Genomic DNA, 22,614 nt, shown 5'->3' with positions numbered 1-22,614 from the left:
ACAGAACCAGGACCATCAACATAGCCCTTTGGGTACCAGCTTGGAAACATCAACTGAAAATATCTCATAGCTGGCATATTGTACCAGGATTCTTAACTTGATACATGGATACATTGTCAATGAACCTTATTCTAACAATGTTCTAAATCTAAATTACCAATGTTCTAAATCTTATTCATCCTTCCATGAATCAAGTTAAGAATTGATACATGCCAAACAGGCTTGGCATGAACTTGTTTATCACTGACTAATTTAAAAAGCCCACACAGCTGCCTGCAAGCTTACATGTGAGTTTATGGATAGCTCCTTTTCACATAAGGTCAAATGCAGCTGGTCTGGTACTCATTAGCTATTTCAACAATGAATTCTTACTTGTACTTATAGCAACTTGCCAAAGAGGAACAGTAAATCTGCATCGGATATTAAGCTTCATCCTCTTATGAGCACACTTCCAGAACAAAGTACTGTAAGTTTAAGTACTGCTTTTCAGGGCTGACGGAGGGCTACATGGTGTTGAACACTTATGAGAAGGCCAGCTATCTGTAAGACATTTGTTATACAAGTGACATTTGTAAAAGGAAAAACAGTATCCGTAATGAGATTTCCTTTCCTCGCTGTCCCCAGATCACACACTATTGGGCTGTCCTTTGCAGTTAGAGCACAGGGAGGCCTGCAACACAGAGGCTTCACTTCATTAAATGCCATTTTGGGCCTAATTTCAACATTGTGATCCACTCTGCTGATGCAAAGAAAGCAAAGCGCCAGATGCTCTCTGTGCCTGCCACCTCAGTAGTGCTTCATTCACGATTGCAAAAAACTTCAAGCCCCCATTCAAAACTAAGTACCCCCAGCCTGGTCTCTCCTGTCAGAGGACAAAGTGCTGGCTTGTCTTCAGCTCACTTTTGATGCTTGATTATCATCTCCTAGCCTGGCCTACTGCTATCTCCTTTCCTTCTTCCCAAGCCTGCTGGAATTTGAACTTTAAATGGATGTCCTCCCTGGTAACAATAGATAAAAAGGGAGCCTTTGATTGTTCATGCGTTGCTGAAAAGAAAGACCAGAGATTCATCCTGGCTGCAACCTAGCAGGATCTCATCAAGCACAGCTCCCATTCCATTCCAATGTGACGCTTTAGCCTGTAGCTACTCATTCAAGCTCACCGTGTCTATGTTTCCATTCAAAAAGGACGAATTCTTCAGGTTTCCCGTTAAGAAATTAAATGTCGATCCTGTGAATGAAGGGCAACACCAAGCTTGGAAAGCAGCCAAAAGGCTCTAACAACACTCAGTAGTTTGGAGTTAATTCAATACTTACTGCTTTCCAGCAGGATTTATAGTTGCATTATTTTTAAAGAAAAAATTACATAATCATGTTTAGGGCTTGGTAATAAACTATTTTTGGCGCCATCTGTTTTTCTAGTTGCTTGTGCCCCACTTAGTAGAATTTACTTTTATATGGCTCCTTATGACTGACCCACTTAAATTGCTCCAGTTACCAGACCCGAGAGCAAGACACAGGTTAGCTATACACAGAATATGTGATGCAATCAAATCTTTCCCAAATCACCTTTTAGAAAATACCACTTAAAAGAAAGCAGACTGAAGATAATCCTGAGTTGGTGCAAACCAGACTGTCTTCAATTTAAAAAATCTGCACAAGTTTGTAAGTAACACCAGGCAATACATTTCATACAAAGAATGTTACTATCTGGAAAGTAAAAAATGCTCATTAACTGCGTTAAATCATCTGAAAAATGTTTACTCCTGGCAGTGTTTTTCTGAGAGATAGTTGCCAAGTTTCAACCTCATTAAACCCATAGATATTCTGTAACAACTACATTCTGTCAGGCCACACTACCGTTATAGAGAGGGAAATGGAAAGTGGAAGCAGCTGCTGCAGGCAACTTGCCCCAGCAGAGAGGAGATGGTTCAAATAGCAGCTGCCACCCAGGCAAGAGCCCCCCCCCAAACCCACCAAATTAACTCTTCAAACTCACATTTATATTCTGCTCTTAGCGTGGGACACAACACTGGTGGCCTCCTCAGCATGACAAGAGGGATAAGAGTGAAGGGGTTGCTGATTTCTCAAATTCTGATTCAAGTAATGCTTTGGATACTTGCATACTGATTAAGTTCTCAGAAACACATTGAGTAGGAGCAGCAGTACATTCATCTTGACCCATGACACATCCAAGTTTCCTTTCTAACCAAAATAGCAGCAAAAATATTTAAAGGCTTTGCTCTTAATTATGTCAGATTTAAAAAATTCTACTTAAAACAAGGGAGAAAAAAGTTGTTAGTATTGAACAAATGTTCTTCTTACCCTTTGTGTGGGGCAGCAGTGTTAAAGGTTATTGGTTTACTGGACTTTGCAGCATAGCTATGGGTGATGTTCCTAGAAAATAGGGGTTATGCTGAAAAAGCGAAGAAATGATCGGTATTATGCAATATTAACTCACTTATGTACTTGGAACACGTGATATAATCACACGTATAGGCGCATGTGCACAATCTCTTTAGTGAACTCTAGACCTAGAAATAAAATTCTAAGGATTTCAAATCAACTCTTCAAGCAATCCATATTATTGAAATCAAGTTCACTTGGCCCTGACAGTTGGGTTTTAATCACTTTCTGGAAGAGAGTACAACTAGCATACACTGAGTGAACGGTGGGGGTGGGACGGGAGTTTAAATACTCCAACCGGAATAAGTTTTGTATGTCACAACAGTCAATTAAAGGTATACCTTGCAACCACCATTATTTTATTTTATTTTTTAAATAAAACTCAGCAATTGGCAACATGAATTATAACTCCCAAAGGCTGCTGCACGACCTGCATGTGCATTTACAGTATGTGAATTACTGAAGAATGTGATGGCTGATGAAGGCTCCTGCCTGCAACCAGAGGGTTTGAGACTCACTGTTTTTATTAGCAAACTGTTATAGTTTCCAAACTTCAAGTGGCTGAGGAAACCATCTCCAGCTTTCTGCCCAACACACCTAACCCCGTAACCTGGTGCAACCACAAATTTATGGATTTTTAGGGACACTCACCGATTACTACAGAAACATGCCCTACCAGGAAAAGTTGTAGGAAACAAGCTAACAACTACAGCAGAACCCCAGAGTTATGAACACCTCAGGAATGGAGGTTGTTTGTGACTTTGAAATGTTCGTAACTCTGAACAAAATGTTATGGTTGGGCTTGACACTTATATCCAGACTTTAGTGAGGCTGGAACCCTGGTATAAAGGAAGTCAGGAATTTGGAAAAAAGTCTGCAAATAGCACTCAAGTGTGATTTTGGTTTGTTTTTTGTGGGGCCAAAAGGAAGAGAGTGGAGAAGAGACAATACTCTATGGAAACAAATCTGATCTACACCTCAAGCACTGAACCATTTTCAGCCAATACCCATGGAACAGTAACACCTACTATGTCAAAACCGCCCAAGTTCTGCTACAGCTACACAACCCTGAACATTGCCTTTCATCCCAAAAGATAATGAAGTGCTTCACAAAAGCTACATACAACTATCTTCCCCCCGCCCTGCAGTGGAGTATAGTGCAGCACCCATACAGGGGTGCGAAGGAACATTCAAGGGGGCACAGCGGGACCGGAGCCAGCCCCCATGGCAGGGTGGAGAGGGAGTGCCACCCAGTCCCACTCCACTTCTAGCTATGCTTTGGCCCTGCCCCCAGCCACGGTCCCAGCCCTGCCCCTTGACCACAGCTCCACACCCAGTCCCAGCTCTGCTTCTAGCCTTGGCCCCACTCCTGGCCCCAACCCTAGCCTCAATCCTCTTACCCCTGTCCACATCTCCCCACCTTCCTGGACCTGGAGTGGCGGAGGGGATGCAGATAGAGGTAAGGGGAGGTGCAACCCTGAAAAATTTGGGGACCACTGAATTTGAGGGAGGGGGCAAACCTTACACAGAGTCATGAGGTCAGTGTCCACAGAACAGGCAGAAGCTCTCTTTCTAAGGTCAAAAGACCCACTCAGTAGGAGTGCATGAAACAATCTTATTCTGCCAGTGTTCATCCTGTTGGGAGGTGAATCTTTGTAACAAGCAACTATGAGTGGTGAGTGGGGGGTAGAAAAGTTATTATAGACTAGTTACTAGGATACTTTAAAAGTCTGAACTCTCACTAGCTACCTGACCAGGATAAATAACCCACCAGATTTATAAATTGCACCTTGTTTTTTAGGTTAAAAAAATTCTAGAAAGGACCAAGTCACATGCATATTTGTAACTATTACAACTATTTATCTTAGAAATCCTTTTAGCCCAAAACAGGACATTTTATAATGAACAATTTTATCATGAACAATTGTAAATGCACGGTGAATCTATTTCCCCCTTACTAAAAACTAACAATATGCTGTTGGCACAAACTATTTTTTTTTTGGGGGGGGGGGGAAGAGGGAACAGACATGGGTCAGAAAAATGTGTAATTTAGTTTTTTTTAAACACATCCGTACCATCCTGTTTCATGGGATTAATTGTTAGACTGAGCATACCAGATTTAGCCCCCTGCATCAATCTGGAGTTTAAAGTGAGGTCACCTATTTTGATTTGTTCAGTGTTTAATAACTTCTAATTTGGATGTGTGTTAGCATTTATTAAAGCAGCAACTAATATTAGACACTGGGAAATTGATAGTTATGATGTATGAACAGCCCCACAGTTATTAAGTGTGTATCTTAAGGCCTCCTCTACACTTTTACTATATTCTGAACCTGACATGTTCTTGATGTCTGACATTAGAGAGGTTTTAGCAACTTCATAGTTAAATTTGCATTTAGTTTCAGTCAAAGCAGGGTTAAAATCCCTTAGATGAAAATAAGATGTGCACATCAGTTATACCACTTACTTTTAAAGGTTTTATCTTAAACATGGCTTTATTGTCAAACTTGAAAACTTAAGTCTCAAATATGACAATTTTATTTGAACTTAGTATTACTAATAACTATTTTATACCAGAGAACCAAATCAAAATTTAAATAAATAGTCAAGTAAGCCTACGTGAGATCTCATTACCCTGCAGAGTTCTTGATTCCAGCCTCCACAGATTTAGGAACTCTTGCAAGGCAGTATGAATTTTGCAGGGACAGAGTGGTAGCAGCCCAGGCACTCTGGGGAGATTAGTATCTCTTCAGGGCACTGGAATCTATTGAGCTCCTTACAGTCTTCTTGCTAAGCCACTTAAGCAAGAAGAGACAGTTTGTCTGTAGAAGCAGGAAACCTTAAGCAGCTCAATAGTAACAGACAACTTGGGTTCAACAAAACCAGTGAAGATGCTACTTTCTCTGTGGAGTTTCCCAGCTGTATAGGAGGTATGTCTGGTGTTTATCAGACAGAACGTGAGAAAAGGGCTTTCAATTCTGCTTTAAATCAAGGCACTTTCAGTGGGCTGGGAGATTCAAGGATTGAAAAACTAAAAATTCCACACTCCAGCAGAGCACAGGTATCTTGAGCTCATTATAGATTTGTTAAATCCTGCTCCACCCCCCCGCAAACCCTTCAAACCATGCCCATATGCAGTACCTGCCATCACTCTAATTCCAGACTTCTCTCACCCTTTGACTCAAGACTCTGGCATCACACAAAGTTGTCAGGTACACAGTTTTCTGCACAAACTATTATAAATTTAGCACTGTACAACAAACTTTATGTACGCAGTGCATAAGGTATGGGGTTCTAGTTTTAGGAGATGTGCACACAGGAAATTCCTACTTTAGCTCCATCAAGTCAGCTCCTATCCTGAATGTAACATTACAGTTAAACCTAAGGTTTAAAAAATTTGGAAGTTAAGTTTTAAACCATGAGCTATATAAAAGTTCTTAACTGGTGTTCTGGTTCAGACTTTGGGATGTTTGTGTAATGAGTAGGGGGGAATTTTGACATTCTAATAATATTAAACAATACTAATAATTGCAAAGATAATGGAATATAGCTTTTATTACACAAAGGCTACTGTGGCTAATTATTTCCATAATTCTTGATGTTTAGGGTTGGAGTTCTCTTTTTAAATTATAACCTTGATACACTACATTTAAAGTATAACATCATCCACTTGTGCAATCTTAAGTTTGTGTGATAATAAATAAGAATTTTTAATTTCTACTTAGACATGCTGTACAGTTGGATCAACACCAACAAGCACATCCGGATTTCAAAAAGGAACGGGGAAACTAGTTTACACATAGACCTATAAAACACAGGAGAACAACTTTCAAAGTCTGAAGTAGCACAAGACGGTTAAGCCACAAGACACCTGTGACACAAATATTATGATACTTTCCAAATATGTACCAAAGACCCCAATTTTCAGATTATGCTAGTTAGACCCTAAAATAAGAGCTAAAAAGCCTGAAAAAAATTCACTTCCTACCTCTAGCCCAAACCCACCTAATCTAAAAAAAGTCTTTAAACGAGTCTGACCTTTTATAATGTAATTGGCACTAAAGAAAAACTATTTGTTTTTAAAAGGTTAAAACCTATGTTTTTAATGAAACAAAAAGTTCTCACAAGTACTACTAAACACTAAGTTAAATAAAAATACTTCTTATCAATATCATGCCATAGTTCTCTTGTCCTCTCACTGCAAAGATCTTCCACCTTTACCATCAATAGGTGTCAAAGAAGGGTGGCAGGGTGCATAGTGATCATGGAAAACAAGAAATTAACTTTCATACTAGTTTAATGAGAAATAGTTTAATGAGAAAAAGAGTAACTAGCTCTAAACACTTTCCCAAAACATGGCTCTCTAAGGATAAGTCTACACTACAGAGACCATACTGGTTTAGCAATCCAGCATAGCCCAGTAGCATAGCCGCAGCCTACACCACCTCCCTGAATGAAGTTAGCTATGGCAACAGAAGTTGGCTTCCATTGATAGCGACATTTACACTGGAGGTTGTTCCAGCACAGCTATGTCAGTCAGGGGTATGTTTTTCAATCTCCTCCCGCTCCCCTCCCACACGTACCTCAACATAGCTATGCTGATATAATTTTTCCAGTGTAGACCAGGCCTAAGTCTTCCTTAGAGGAAAGAGAATGAACAAGTTATAGACAATTCTCAACTTCATTAAATTCTGTCCAAGTAAAGGCAGCATGATCAGGTCCCACAGCATAATCGCCTCTGAATTTCTTTAGCCTACAGAGCTTAACGCTTTTACGTCTTTTAGGAAAGAAAATTCACATGTGAGAGAAGAGGAATTAGGTCAATTTTTACAGCTGTACTAAGTCAACAAGTAAGATGGGCTGAATCCTAGGAAATAAACATTTAGCACAAACGGCAGACAGTATTCCAGTGCTGTACAAATACTTTAAACAGTACACTACTTGTATTCCTTAAACAGACCAAGAGGGTTTTATTTCTTAAAGCATTACAATTTACATATAACACCAAACAGGAGCACAGTCATTTGGATACTGGAAGCAAGGCAGATCCCCAATAGTGGAGAAAATTAAGGATTTAAAACTCTTCCAAAACCTCAGAGAATACTTTCAAGTGTGCTCGCAATTCAAGAAATACACATTTCTGATTACTGTTTCTACTGGACCAGCATCATAGTCGCCATTTGTCATTATCAAAGCTTGCAGAAGTTAGTGAGTTTTGGAAACTAAGAACTCCAAAGCTCCTGAAATGCTCTTCCACTTAGATTCCAAAGGTATGAGAGTTATTCAGCTATGCTGATACTGTACAGGTGGAATGAATGTTCGATTAAGTGCTTCCCAGGTCTCTTGCACACTCCAACATTAGTATGCGAGAGACTCTCCTACACAACACTAACATTCTTAGGGATCAGGATTTCAACACCTGAACACAACTGGCAGTAATAAGAAACACAAAGAGCACCCAGTATACCCAATACTGGAAAAGCCTTAACTGAATTTATTTGCTTCCATGATTTTCTGCAAGACTCTTGGATACTGGAGACCAGAGAAAGGAGTGTTCAACATTCCCACTCTTTCATTCTTTTATTCCACTCCCTATCCATCACCACATCTACCAGGTGTATATTGAACAGATCGATCCTTCTAGCCAATGACACTTCCTCCTTAATTTGTAGAATTTTAATCAAAGTGGTCCAAAGTAACAAGTTCTGCAGAAGCATTTAGGAGGGAAGCTTCCCCCCCCCACCCCCGGGTTTTCTTCTATTGGGGAGAACAGAGATAACTAAGAGTTTGTTTACAAGGTCAAGCTGACCGGAATAGTTATTCCGGAATAGGCGCCTAGGTGGAGTCTCTTATTCTAGAAGAAGAAAGTCCACACTGGGAACTGCTCCAGAATAGCTACTGTGCTTTAAATTCACACCCTACCTTTTTATGGAATAACTTCTCCATGTAGGCAAGCTTGAACTCATTCTTCCAAATTATATGTGGAGCCCCGTTAAGACTTGTCTGCTTAAAACAGGAGGTTGTCAAAGTCTGAATGTGAATAAGGGAAAAGAAAAAAGGTTCTAAGTCTTATTTAACCATTTTGAAAAATCTTCCTGAGAAAGAATGCTGATGCTGTTTTTAACATAATCACAACTGAGGGAGTTCCCCTTTGAGTGAGAGAAGCTTGGCAGGTCTGAAGATGCCTTTTGTTGGTTTGCTCTGTGTACCTTGCATTAATTAAGCAGAATCTAATTAAATGTAAGTCTGGTTCAGAGGAGCTCAACAGCATCCCCCAGAGGGAGATAGGGACACAAGGTTGCAAAAGAGCAACATGAGTGCTTTTGCTTCTCTAGGGTAAGAACTAGAATTAGCTTGATACATTTATTTTACAAAAAAGGAATGGTCTGGTATATTTAGGTTTCTAGAACAAAATTCATGTGCACTGACAAAAGGGATATAGCAATTTAAGTCCAGGCAATTTCCATCAGGAATTTAAATTAGTTTTACAAAGCCCCTACCTAATGAAAATTTGTACTATTGAAATGTAGATTAAAATTTAAATTGAACTAAATTAAAATCAAAAACAGACTATAATTCAGTTCAACGGTCTCATTTCAGTTTCATTACTAGTAAGGTATCTTATTTAACTTCTGCAAAATTGTTGTCAGCAAAGAACAAAAAAATATTAAAAATGAAGGCCTCGGTCCTTTTTTTTAAATATAGCTGAATTGCTGTAGGTAGAACCCAGTTCCATGTCCCACAAGCTTTAAAAAAAAAAAAAATTCTGTGCTCCATCTTCTTTCGATGCCAAAAAAGGCGGCTTTTTTTTAAAAAAAACCTTTTAATGAATCTGAGATTCAAGGTACTATTGAGGGGAAGCTTAGGCAAAGAGGCAAGTTTTACATTTTGCTCTGAACATGGCAAGTGTAGTGGCCATGCTTTTTTCTTCTTGTAGCAAGTTCTAAATTCTTGGTCCACTCTAACAAAACCTTTTTGTAAGTAAGTGTCAGAATATTAGCACAGCAACTTTTAAAAAATGTTTAACAGGAGTTTATAGTGGAAAGTCTGACTTAACTGTAATAGCTTTTGAGATTGAAAATCCGTATGTTTGAGGCAGTGTCAAAATCTTAGCTGTGAATAAAAAAAGCTGCTTTCTGTATCATTCAGTTTTAAAATTAAAAAGCAAATGCCAGTTCAGTCAGTAATATCTGGATGCAACCACAAGCACACTTCCAAACAAACCAAGACAACGGACACAGAACAATGACACTGAATAATATACTTTCTATGTAAAATCATCTGTTCAGCTTAAATAACTAGACATTAAATTTCAGCTCAGACTGCCTTGTATCACACTACAGATAGTTAAGAGTTGTGCCACTCAGGAGCTGTGTTTTGGTTTCAAATACACTGTTATGGTTACAGACTTAATGTCCAAGGTCCCTGGTGTCTGATTATAGTAACAGACATCTTTTTTCATCTGTGTTGGCTAACGCAAATATTTACTAGAGCTATTTTGTTTTGATACATTAAAGATAGGCTTCACCTGTCTACCAGCCTGAGTGTTCAGACTTCTACCTGAAAGTTAGGTAAACTACATAACAGCTGTTTGCATGGCACAGCAAACCTAAAATATTAAGGGTGTAGTCTCCAACTCTTGGAACACTGCAAAGCAGCAACAAGATTGACAAAGGACAATGGGAAACCAAGGCAGAGAAGTTAACTGATTTACTCAAGGTCAATGGCTGAGCTGGAAAGAAAACTCAAGTTTTCTGACTTCCTAATCCATTATCCTAAAAGCAATATTTAGACAGACACATCTGGGTCATATTATTTTAATTAATTGTATTACAGTGATGGCTATGAGCCCTGGCCAGGATCACAGCCTCTATGTGCTAGGCACTGTACAAACACTTGACCTGTAAGGCCGATTCCTCATAGCCCTATTTTAGGTATCTTCTGCCTGCTGCTCCATGATTCACTGACCTCTCAAAAGAATTGCTCCTATGACAGAAAACGTTTCCTGTAAGCTAACCAACAACCCTCCTAATTTAAATTACCTAAGCCCCGATCAGTAAGGAAGTTAGCTGAAGGCCTCATATTGCTTCAGCTTCTGTCTTATCTCTATGGGCTGTGTTACATGCCTTGAAAAATCCTGTTTAAGACAATACAAGTTCTAGAGAACAGAGAAAGACAAGGACCCAAAGACATGAAGAAAAGCTGTATTTCAGGCTAACTTTGGGTCCCTGCTCTCACATCAAGAGAACTGAGCCCCACCATCTAGCTACAGATGTATTCATGTTAAAATGTTGTAATTTATTTCATTTACTCCTCTTGACTTCTTTTATGAGCTTCAGACTATGTCCGCTGTGAAAAAAGTTCCCTACAAGTCCACTGCTGTATGCAGTGTTGTTGTAGCCATGTTGGTTCCAGTATATTAGAGAGACAAGGTGGGAAAGGTAATATCTTTCATTGGACCCAACTTCTGTTGGTGACAGAGACTAGCTTTTGAGCTTACTCAGACCTGAAGAAGAGCTCTGTGTAAGCTCAAAAACTTGTTTCTCTCACCAACAGAAATTGGTCCAATAAAAGATATTTCTTCACCCACCATGTCCCTGTAAGTCCAGCATTTTGTCCAGGTATTTGAAGAAAAGAGCTTATAAGAACGCTATTCATTTGACTCGTGTTTGGTTAATGAAAAAGAAGCCATGCTTCCAGAATAACTTAATAAATACAATAAAATAATAATAAAATGATGATGATGAATTGGTTAAGCACCAACTTTGTGCTCAGTGCTGTTAACACCCACACTCTGTCCATGCTCTGATGAACTTCAAATCTAAATAGACAAAAGATCAAAGAGGGATGGACTCTAAACACTCTTGCTTATGAAATACAATTGAGCCTTAGGAAAAAACTCATTGGTGGAGCCATCCAGAAAGACAGAAATATTAACAAAGTTGTAAACTAGGACCAGACTTCAAGAAATAAAGCAATATTTGAACTCATTGTTCCAAGTCCTAAAACAAAACCACAAACCACTGCAGTATTTATTTTTTTAAAAATCTTGAGATGTACAATGAGCAGCATAAATAACTCTACAGCTACTACAGTTCCCTCTTGCCTTTCCATTCCTATGCCTGTAACAGGATATGGGACAATGCAAGTGACCTAAAAAAAAAAAAAAAAGACCACTTTACTCCAAGCAACCTTGTTCTTTCTATAGTTCTCTCAAGAACTCACTTCAGCTATCCTTTCACCACTTTTGCTGTCATATCTAGCCTCAATCCCAGAGCAGAGATAATTTGTATTAATAATCATAATATGGTGATGGTCCAGAAGTCCCAGTTAGGACTGGGGCCCAACTGTACTAGGCTCTGCACAAAAACATGTAGAAAGACATCTGCCTGGAGGAACATTCAGCACACACAATGTTTAAAAATAGCTCCAAGAAAACCAGATGCATGCCCAACAAGTTACTGAAAACGGGATGCATATATTTTTGTAAAACATGAATGCTCCCTCCCCAAACAGGAACAATTGGCTGGTACATCAATCTTAACGGGACACCATCTCAAACTCTGTAAAAGGCAAGCACATGAAGAACAGTGTTGATAGCTTGAAGCTGTCTTGCCTTCCTTCAAGCGGGGAAAAATTTGAATCTTGCAAACAAAAATAATGGGAACAATATTAAACAAGTTAGCCACACATTTAGACAGCCCCAGTCTTGCTTCTTAGTTCCAGGACAGATCACAATCAATGACATTTGTAGCAGAAGTTCTCAAACCAACACTGGAGAATATCATCTTGGGAAAGTCTGTACAAAGGGTAACCTCTCCCCTGTTACAGAGCTGTGGGAATTAAGAGGTGGTTCAGGGCTGCCAGGCATGGGGAGTGGGCTGCGGGGACTGAGCAAAAGCAGTCAGGCACTTAGTCTCAGCAGCTAGTTCTAGACTATTTAAGGAAATAAGGGCCAGCCTTTCCCTCACTTCTTATTAAGCCAGCTTGGGAGAGACCAAAGGGATGGGATGGTTGGATGATGACTCCTTCCTCTGAAGTTAAATGATGCATTTTGGTGGGGGAAGAGATGAGAGATATCAGTGCTCAGATAGCACTGTATTTTTGGAGCAGGGAAGGCACATTTCTCTGAATGGCTCTAACTCACTGCCTCCTCCCACTACCAAAAGGAGCTGCAACAGATTTCCCCTCGCTGCTCCATGAGGCTTGACAAGGAAGGTCAGCGCTTCTACAGCTGAGGAACATGACACAGCAGTGGGAAAACAGAGTGCTGCTGGGGGAGCCAGGAAATTGACATTCGCAAAGATTAATCCCACTCGTTATGGTCCATTCATATTGAAACTCTTGGATTGGGATTGGAGTTCCTCCATCAACCATTTGGTATTTCCATCTTAAGTAGTACATCCAAAGAGCCACTGCATTAGGGAATGGGTGGCCTAATGAGGTTCAGAGTTACATACACTAATCCACAGCTACCTTCACCTTTAATACAGAATGACAGACCATTAGGATCTGTAGCATTCATGGTTCAAATTTCTCAAAATTTAAGATTAGGGCAGCGACAGCAAACTGCTTCATTTAGGTGCATCCCTCAGGTTCCTGGTAAATTACCAACATGGCCCTCCGTTACGTAGAGTTTGGAGCCGCTCCCAGTTTGCCTTACAAGTCTCAAATGTGGATTTAGAGGATAAACTTATTTCTGCTGTTATTTATGGGTAATACTGCTATTTATTTACATACTGCAGATTCTTATTTCAAAATTGGACTTAAACACAGTTCTGAATACAGTTGTACAATGAGATTTGAAAGAATAGAGAATCTCAGTGCGATGCATAATCTTCCTGCATTACAAAATACATAAATCCTTCCGCAATGTATCTACTGTAAATGCAGGGGGGACGACCCCATTGTGTAGAGTAGTAGCCGAAACCAAAGAGTCCATGTTCAGGAACATTAAGACAATATTTCCTGCAAGATATAACGAAGTGAAAAAGGACTTTCATTATAATAAACACAGTCCAAATTCAAAGCACCCCAAATTGGTCACTCCTTTTGCCTGACAGACAGAATACAAGTTTGAAGCTTTTTTCCTGATTAGGTCACACTTTCTTCTGCTCTCAGACAAATTACTGTGATGTTCCATCATTACAGGAAAAGGGGAACTTTTCATTCACCATTAGTCTAGTTGGAGTACAGACATGTCAATCAGACAATAAAGCAGAATTTAGTAACCTGACAGCTGCTTTCATTACTACCAAGGACCTTTAACAAAACCTAAAGTGGCTGGTGCTATTTCATGGATCTGTAATTAACTCCCACACTCCTCACCCCACCATTGTAGAAGAATAAGATCCAGGATAACAAGAAAGGTCATGAGACTGCAGTTAAATAAATGATTATGCCGTAAATGGAAGCCATTTAAAACCCAGAGATGTCTTAATCATGTCACTTTCACACTACTGTTGCTTGTAGAAATTATGAACAGCAGCAAAGGCGGGCACTGGAGTTACTCATGAGAGGACCACAAAACAATTTAAGACAAAGACTGGGGAGGGCAAAATAGCAGAGACTTCTCCATTCCCCAATCCTCAACCTTCCATGCAGCAGCTAGCAGTCTCTGGATGGCGTAGAAGGGATATAGTACTCCTGTCTCCCTTCTAGCTGCTTGAAAGAGGTGGAGCTTACAGTCTGGCAGGAAAATACTATTAAGAGGCTGGTAAGAAAAATGAAGTCTTATTTGCCTACTGGAAGAGATTACAGGCATAATCCACAACCAGCACTTTGCTTCAATACATGGCCAAAGAGATTGCATTTTGAACAATTTAAATTAAAATCCACCATACTGGTAGCTAATTAATGAAGAAAGTTCTCCCTGTCACAGTGGAGAGGAGACTGTAAGATTTAAAGTGACTCCTAAAAAGGTAAAGAAAACCAAAAAAAGTGAGTAATACACTTAGGACCAAATTCTCACTTATGCTAGAGCCATTTTACACCACTGTTGCGTCAAAGTGGCTGGATTCAGGACTTAACTGGCCAGGCAAAGTTTCCCTATGTACTGTATAGGGGAAACTTCTCCTGTAAAGTAAAGCTAGCAGAGCAATCTCCTGAAACTGCAGTCCACCCCCACCCCAAGCACCACAACATAGGGCCAGTTCAGGGAAAGAAGGGATGAAGGTACCGCACAACTCTGCTCTGCCTGATCCTCCACTGGTGTAAGGTCTAACTTCCAACGGGGCTAACCAGCTCAGTATCAGGGAATCCACAAACAGCTGCCTGCACCATCACTCCCCGGCTTCTCTAAGTAGGTAGAGCACTACACAGAAATGAGCCCTTCAACTTTCACTGCAGTCAAACAAAGATCTGCAAGACAATACAACGCAGTAAGGATCAACGTTCATTTAAATAAAAAGAAAAACAGACAAAATAAGATTCAGAGCATTACCACCTAAGAAGCAGAACTTCTAATGGAAGGAGAAGTGGCATCTCATTTTAAATGATTTAATGCAACAACCGCCCTGATCTCAGTTGACGATACCACTGAGTGGGAATTACTTTGTGTTTTAAATCCAGATCCATTCTCTCCCTCTGAGTAGGGAAAACTTTCAGCAGTAAAAACGCCAGTATAAAAATTACGCATGTGCATTTTGCGTGCGCGCACACACATGGTGTGGAATTAAAGAATGACTGGAAGGAAAAAGGAATTGAATAACTATTTTTAGAATAAATGTATTGATTTAACAACGCATGCATTTCTGCACAGGTTAGTTTACCACTTTTTAAGAAGCACAATACATTCCTAGCTAAGTAGTACACAAGTTTCTGCCAGTCTAAGCCCAATGGTCAACATTACACAAATGTGTTGATTCACAGGAGGGTTTACCTCTTAGTTTAAATATTTAAACAATATGAGACTAACACTAGAAAAGAAGTGAAGTGCCTATATTCTTTGGGATTCTTTGGTCAAAAACAAAAAGCAAAACCTACTACGTTCAAAGAATTAATTAACATTCAAGAGCCAAATTTTTCTTCGAAAGAAGTCTTCCAATGCTTTTCACTTTAACAGAGTTAAGACAGGAGAAAAAGTCGGTCCAAATTCAGCCATGAACATGAAGGCACAAAACTCTCCAAGTGCTCTCTATGCATACCATCAACAGACTAGCTCCCAGGCAACATGATGTGCAAAAAGGTATGAAAAATCTGTCGTTTGAAAATAACTAGGTTACAGGCTACAGGCCAATTCATAGCTAACTTTGATCTGCTCAGTCGAGTAGGCTACGGAATGCAATTTTAAGGGCTTGTCTACACACAGAGAGCTTCTCCCATCAGCATAGGTACTCCACCTGCCTGAGAAGCAGTAGCTATGTTGACAGGAGAAACCCCTCTTGTTCACATAGCACTGTCTACACCGAATGTTAGGTCACTATAACTGGTTGTTCAGGGGTGTGCATTTTCCACACCCCTGAGCTACGTAGTTATATCAACTTAAGTCTGACCAAGACGAGACGACATATTTCAGATTGAAACATATGATTGACAGCAAGACCAGTAAGGTATGAAATTCAGCAGGATTACAGAGGGATGAACATCTGTATCAACCTTCACAAGGAGGACTATTACACTACTAAACTGAATACAGAACACAGTTCACTTCTACATTGGGGATTGACCCTGCTTTGAGCAGGGGGTTGGACTAGATGACCTTCTGAGGTCCCTTCCAACTCTGATATTCTATGATCAGTACCATGAAAGCTATGACTACAGAGACCAGCCTTTTGAGGTAGAAGGAAGAAACAATTATTTGTTCTACACAGAAGACTTAGCTTACCCAAGCGCCAGTGCACCGCAGATTTTACTCGGTGGGACGTGGGGAAAGACTGATGTTTTGGTGGGGGTGGGAGTACACTACGAGCTAATCCCACTATTTGTAATTTTTTTTTTTTTTTTACCTTGTCCTTGAGCCTGGGGAGGCAGAGCTGCTGGAAGAACTGATAAAAAATTCCAGCAGTGAATCTACACAGAATTTAAATACAATAAAATTGTGCGGCTCTTCCAAATTGGATTTTGTTTGACCTCATGGCAAAATAATTTTTAACAACCCTGACAAGTGGGAATAATTGACAAACTTTCAATAAATCAGGGTGCAAAATGCTTACTGACAAGCACAACACTGTAGTTGAGGGTCAACTCCCTAACATGACAAGTTGCTATCAGTCATACTGGTAGTTCTGAGCAGTAACAGTGAAATGGACTAGAGTCTTACTAGTTTTATATTATTTCTGCTTGGCAAAGCCATTGTATGAGCAGCAGAGATACTGAAGCTGTGTACGGACTCAGGAAGACAGCATTTAGTGATTGTGCTGAACGTAAACCAATTATGGGGCTGAGGCTTTTTTCTCCTAAAGTAGTAAATTCTGTGAGGACTTAAGATTCTGGTGGCTGGTATGGAGGAGTTTAGTATTCACTACTGGCAAGTGGAATTTTCAAGACTTGCTGAACTCACCAGTATTATTGCTCAAGTTTTGAAAATGGTTTAAAACAGGATTAAATCCAAATAATCAGACTAGTTAAATTAGAGTTACATTCTCTGGCTCATCATGACAGGTTTACAGCAATATTCAACTACAGTGCGCTATATGTATGCTAGTACACTATACACAACTGGCCTCCCATACTGAGGTAATAAATATTAGATCTTCTGCAGATTAGTTCATCTTGAATCCTTGCTGACTGAGAACATAAGCCATTAATAAAAATTTAGGAGACTAAACAGGATATCCTGTGAAAGAAATTCAAGTTGCCTGTAAAGTGGGACAATTTGTCATTTTAGACTTAAGTAATTCTGATTTATAATTTCATCTAACAATTTTCCTAAGCCAGCCCCAAAAAACCATACCATGCAGTTAATAAAGCTGAGTGGGTAGTGAAAGTAGTAATGAAAAATTATCTCCCCTCTCAGTCTTCTCTTCTCCAAACTAAACAAACCCAATTTTTTTCAATCTTTCCTCAAAGGTCATGTTTTCCAAACCTTTAATAATTTTTGTTAATCTCCTCTAGACCTTCAATTTGTCCACATCCTTCCTGAAATGTGGCGCCCAGAACTGGACACAATACTCCAGTTGAGGCCTAATTAGTGCAGAGTTGAGCAGAAGAATTACTCTCGTGTTTGTTTACGACACTCCTGCTAATATATCCCAGAATGATGTTTGCTTTTTTGCAACACTGTTACACTGTTGACTCATATTTAGCTTGTGATCCACTATGACCTCCAGATCCCTTTCCGTAGTATTCCATCCTAGGCAGTCATTTCTTATTTTGTATGTGTTCAATTGATTGTTCCTTCCTATGTGGCATCCTCTGCATTTGACTGTATTGCATTTCATCCTGTGGCATTGTACCTGAAAATAGCACCCTGTAACCCCCACATGCACCAGGTGTATAAGGCTATGATATTTTGTATAAAAAATGCCTTGTAAGTTATCCTATGAAATGTCATGATTTATTGAAACTCACTGTTTTGTCAAAATATGTATATCATTATTGTATATGGAGTTATGAGATTTTGCTACATGCTTGTTACTGAAATATGTTGAGAGTCTGGGAGATGCTCACAGCTAGCCCGAAACTGGCAACAAAGTGAGTGACCCACACCCAGACAGGTGTTAAGCGACAATCACCAGCCATTGACCAGCAGAGGAATCGTAAACAAGAGATTTAAGATTCAGTAAGAGAGTTGCTCAAGCCCTACGCAATGGGGATTGCTTAACTCTGTGATTCAGCAAGGTATCAGGACATGTGATGCTTGACTCCATGTTTGAGTCAATATTTTTCCGGACACTGGAACAGAGTATAAAATAAGGGACAGTGGAATCCTGAGTCCACCTCTCTCTACCCCCACCCACTCCAAAGGCAACAAGAATGTTTGGAAGAAAAGACTTGGAACTGGGGAGACTGGTCCCAGGCTGAGCAGGGAATTCAGCCTGTGTATTAGAACTGTGAACTGCTTACATCTAGTGGGATGAGGAAAAACTGCTCAATTCAAATCTTGCTTAGTCAGATAAAGCTTAGGATTTAGACTGTGATTTTACCTTTTATTTCTTATGTAACCAACTCTGACCTCTATGCCTAACACTCATATAATTACTTAAAATCTATTTGATTTTAATGTTTTATCTTTACCAGTGAGTTTGTCTAAAAGTGTTTGGGGAATCTGCTCCGATTATAAAGGCTGGTGGCTTGTCCACTATCCTTTGATGAAGTGGCGAACTAATTAATGAGCTTGCACTGTTCAAGAGAAGGTCTTGAGCAGTGTCAGAAGGTACATTTCTGGGCTGCAAGGCTGGGGGATTTGCAGGTGTCTCCCTGTGTATAGTTCATAAAAGACTGAGAGCCTGCATGTAACTTTGGGTGTGCCTTCACATGCTAATGGCTGTGTGAGAGTGAAGCCTAAAGGGGCTGCTTGTCTCTAGTACAGAATTGTGAAAGGTACCCTGATCCCGAGAGTTAAAGGAGACAGCGGTCCCACAGTCCAGACGTACCCCACTGAGGTGTCACACATCTTGTCTACAAAAAATGTAATGCCTGCTTTGTCCAGGGTTTGTGTTCTGATTTTTTCTTTATTCTGCTACTCTTCATTAGAGCTGTGCCAGTCTAGAGAACTTGTCATTTTCCATTATAAAACCTTACTTTCAGGGGTGCAAAACCACCAAAAATATCTATCCCCAATTTCTGGAATATTAGGTTTCAGAAAGAGCTATGGAAAACAAAAATATTCTTACACTTTTTTTTAAAAAAAGGCGTAAGCAGTTCCTTCCCCCACTACCCCAATCATAAAACTCAATCGTTTTTCCCCCCCAAGTCAAATGTTTTCAGCACTGGGTTCAAAAGAACAAACTGAGGCAGACTAGATGACTTACTGTCGCACATGGCCAAGCCACAAGCCTGCCACAAACAAAAACACAACGTTGGGATGGTGGAGGACAAACAGACCGATTGTTTGGGACAGAGAAAAGTATATCCCTCTCTTGCAACTCCAAATGATTTGCTACAGAATGGTACTACCACTTCAAAACAGATGACACACCATGAAACAGCGGAGGTGTATTGGGGTGATATTCCAAAATTTTACATCTTAACTCTGAATTATGGGAGTAAAAACAAGCACTTTTGGACATGATATAAATAAATTAAAGGATCTTGGACCAGCAATGAGATCTGAAGTGTCTACACTGAAAATATAAGGGCCCTTTTAACATGCACTTTGAGGGTGGAGGAGGCATGCGGGAAAAGGAAAGAATTACATCTCTCAGTTAAACTCAATTTGCATGGTAACCCATAAACTACTGTACTTTTAGACAACACAAACAGCAAACGCTACATTATACTTCTAAAATGCCCAAGAATTTTCAGTTATGTCTAGCATGATTTTCACATAAAACTCTTAAGTTTTGGTCCTCTACTAAAGAGGGTAAGGACAGACAAAACCAAACCAAAATGCTTAGTAGTTCTCATTACATCTCCGTCTTCAATGAAGTAGGTAAATAGCATCAGGATGTTTAATAAAAACAAGTTAGAGGAAAAGGTGTGGACAGAAGTTAGGAACACAGTAAAGACCTCTTGGGTAATATGAACACATTCAAATGAGGAGGAATAAACCTACATCCTCTAAAGTCCAGAATGGTTCCAACAGAAAAGCCTCATGGCATTCAAAGCTGAATTACAGCCACGGTTAGAGCAAGGAGATTCTTGAGGGGGGAAGGAGTATGACTTACAAAAAAATGGAAATCCAGCAGTACAGTTCAAAGATTTCTAGCACACCTCTAGACAAGGCTAGCAAAGAAACTGAACAAAACAAAAGTATACCTTTGTAGCAAAGTTACAAGTTATTCACAAGTACAGAAGCTTGCAGAAAAGGCCATTTATACTTTTCAACTCTGGGGTCTCTCTGGCTTGTTCCTCTTGGCTCATCAGTTGAGAGCAACAGAGGAGGAGAGATACTTAGCTGTGTGGATTGATCACAGGAGGATTATGAACCACTAATGTGATGTGGCTGTGAAAAAGGCTAATGCAATTTTAGGATGTATTGGGCGAGGCATTTCCAGTAGAGATAGAGAAGCGTTAAAATGCCATTGTAAAGATCTCATTAGCAATACCGTGTAGAGTTCTGGTCAATCATGTTCAAGAAAGATGAATTTAAACTGCAACAGGTGTGGAGAAGAGCTACTAGGATGATCAAGGGAATGGAGGGCCCATATTATGAGAGGAGACTTGGAAAACAAACAAAAAAGAAGGCTGAGAGAGGATACCACTGTTCTCTATAAATACACTAGGGGATAAATACCAGGGAGAAGGAAAAGCTATTTAAGCTAAAGAACCATGTTGGCCTAACAACAAATGAAATAAACTGGGGCTCACTCCCAGTTTCTCTTATGTTCCCAAAAATTCATGCTTCAGTGTTTCAACCAGCGACCCAAAAGGGATTTTGCCCCTCCCACTAGTTTTTTTTTTAAATCTCTTTCCTCTGAAACATGAGGGGTGGCCATGGCTAGAGATGGAACATTGGAAGAGGAGGGCCAGATGGCACCGAGCGAGCACACACACGGCTGGCTGTTCTTGCTCAGATGCTTAGGGTTTAACCAGATTGTCATTTGTGGGGTTGGGAAGGAATTTTCGCCATGTCAGATTAGGGGAGAGGTCATCTTCCTCTGCAGTACATGGATGCAGGTAACTTTCCAGGATTATCGGGCTATATATCACTTAATCATTTCCTTGCCACTGGTGCCCTTTGGTCCCTCCCATTCTCTTCCTGTGGCACATAAGTCTAATTTCCTGTAATACTTTGGTCTCATTTTGGTTGCTGGATTTACTGTTTGGGTGCTGGGTGGTGTTGGTGGCCCATGATATTCAGGAGATCAGACAAGATGATCTGGTGGTCCCTTCTGGCCACCACTGATTTGGAGACTTCTAAAAATTCTCTCTTGATATCTCAAGTTACCAGTTTTTCATTTCAGATTAAACTGTATATTGAAGTGCCATTTCCATATTCTAACATATGAGAATGTTTATATGGTATTTACATGTAACTATTCCCCCTGAGGAAATGATCTGTGGTTATTTTAATAAACTGGACTCCTTTCCTCCTCCCTAAGGATTTTCCACAACACACTCCCAGCCCCAGAGCTCAGCATCAAGCTCAACACTTGAGCTTAGATGCTCTGCATCGTTAAACAAAATAGCACTCCTGTGGTAGCTGCGGTGTTTGATTAACTTTAGGCATCCAGAGAGGCAAGGCATGGCATGAAAAGTTTCAAGCTACCAAACACTTCTACAAATATTGGGGCCCTTAACACTAATATGAGAGGGACTGTTTTTGTACATCTTGTACAGTGCTTAACACCTCTATCAGCAAAATTTTAGTAAGTGCAGCAATATGATGTTGCTATTAAGAATACCACACAGTATTCTCAGCTAGAACTTTAGCACTTCATATGCAAGAAGTCTTCAGAAAACCTGCCTATGAAAATTAAAACATACCTGTTTTCAGCAACTGCAACACTATTCTCAAGTAACAAGAGCTACACACATTATGGATAAGCCATTCATTTGATATTATGTTAATAGAATTACTCTTTAGATACCATTAAATGTTCATTAAAGCTGTATTCTATAGTACATTTCCACCTTTCACATCACATATATGCATTCAACTTGTTCAGATTTGCCAGGGTAGAAAAAAAAAATGCAAAAAACTAAAAAATCCAAGCTTATGGAACTGAACTAGTACTGCTAGATAATAGTCCAAAGCCCAATGGGAAATACAGATTTCCAACAAGGTCAAACAGCTGCTCTGAAAATTATCTGAACTATTCGTTAGAAAGTACAAAAGCCTACTTCTCAAAAATAGTCTCACGCCTGTACTAGATTATCAGTACTTATTTTCTTCTTCTATAAAGGACACTGCTCTAGCGAAGGTACACAGCAGGATAGAAGTACTAAAAGATAGAAATCTTTGCTGAAGAAAGTTTAAAAGAGCAGTGTGGTTAGAGGTAGATATGTTTTAGTTCACACCAGTGTTTGCAATTCAAATCATTTAAAGTTAAGTTGCTTCATAAGTAACACAGCCAAACTGGAAGTGCACAAGCTCATACAAAGAAAGATAGGGTTTCCTTCCCCAAATCAGTAATCAACGTTCGCTTTTATAAGTCACGTTCCTGC

The 22,614-nt window shown here is 39.8% G+C and overlaps 1 protein-coding gene across 19 annotated transcripts in view; it reads right to left on the bottom strand.

Moving 5' to 3' along the window:
• Positions 1-22,614, bottom strand: part of FAM53A (family with sequence similarity 53 member A) — a 118,817-nt gene that overhangs the window by 34,142 nt on the left and 62,061 nt on the right. For 18 of the 19 annotated variants that reach the window (XR_012158755.1, XR_012158757.1, XR_012158758.1 and 15 more), the window contains one exon: positions 8,326-8,433. The exons of the other annotated variant lie outside the window; for it this stretch is intronic. Coding sequence is in view for 14 of the 18 variants with exons in the window: in XM_073342767.1 (XP_073198868.1) it covers positions 8,326-8,433 (108 nt within the window). In the remaining 4 variants the exon portion in view is untranslated. The remainder of the gene's footprint in view (positions 1-8,325; positions 8,434-22,614) is intronic. 19 annotated transcript variants of the gene reach the window in all.

Source organism: Lepidochelys kempii, chromosome 4, assembly GCF_965140265.1.
Source record: "Lepidochelys kempii isolate rLepKem1 chromosome 4, rLepKem1.hap2, whole genome shotgun sequence".
In the NCBI taxonomy this organism is placed as follows: domain Eukaryota; kingdom Metazoa; phylum Chordata; order Testudines; family Cheloniidae; genus Lepidochelys; species Lepidochelys kempii.
The sequence above is the reverse complement of the archived record's forward strand: the minus strand, read 5'-3'. Positions and strand labels throughout refer to the sequence as shown.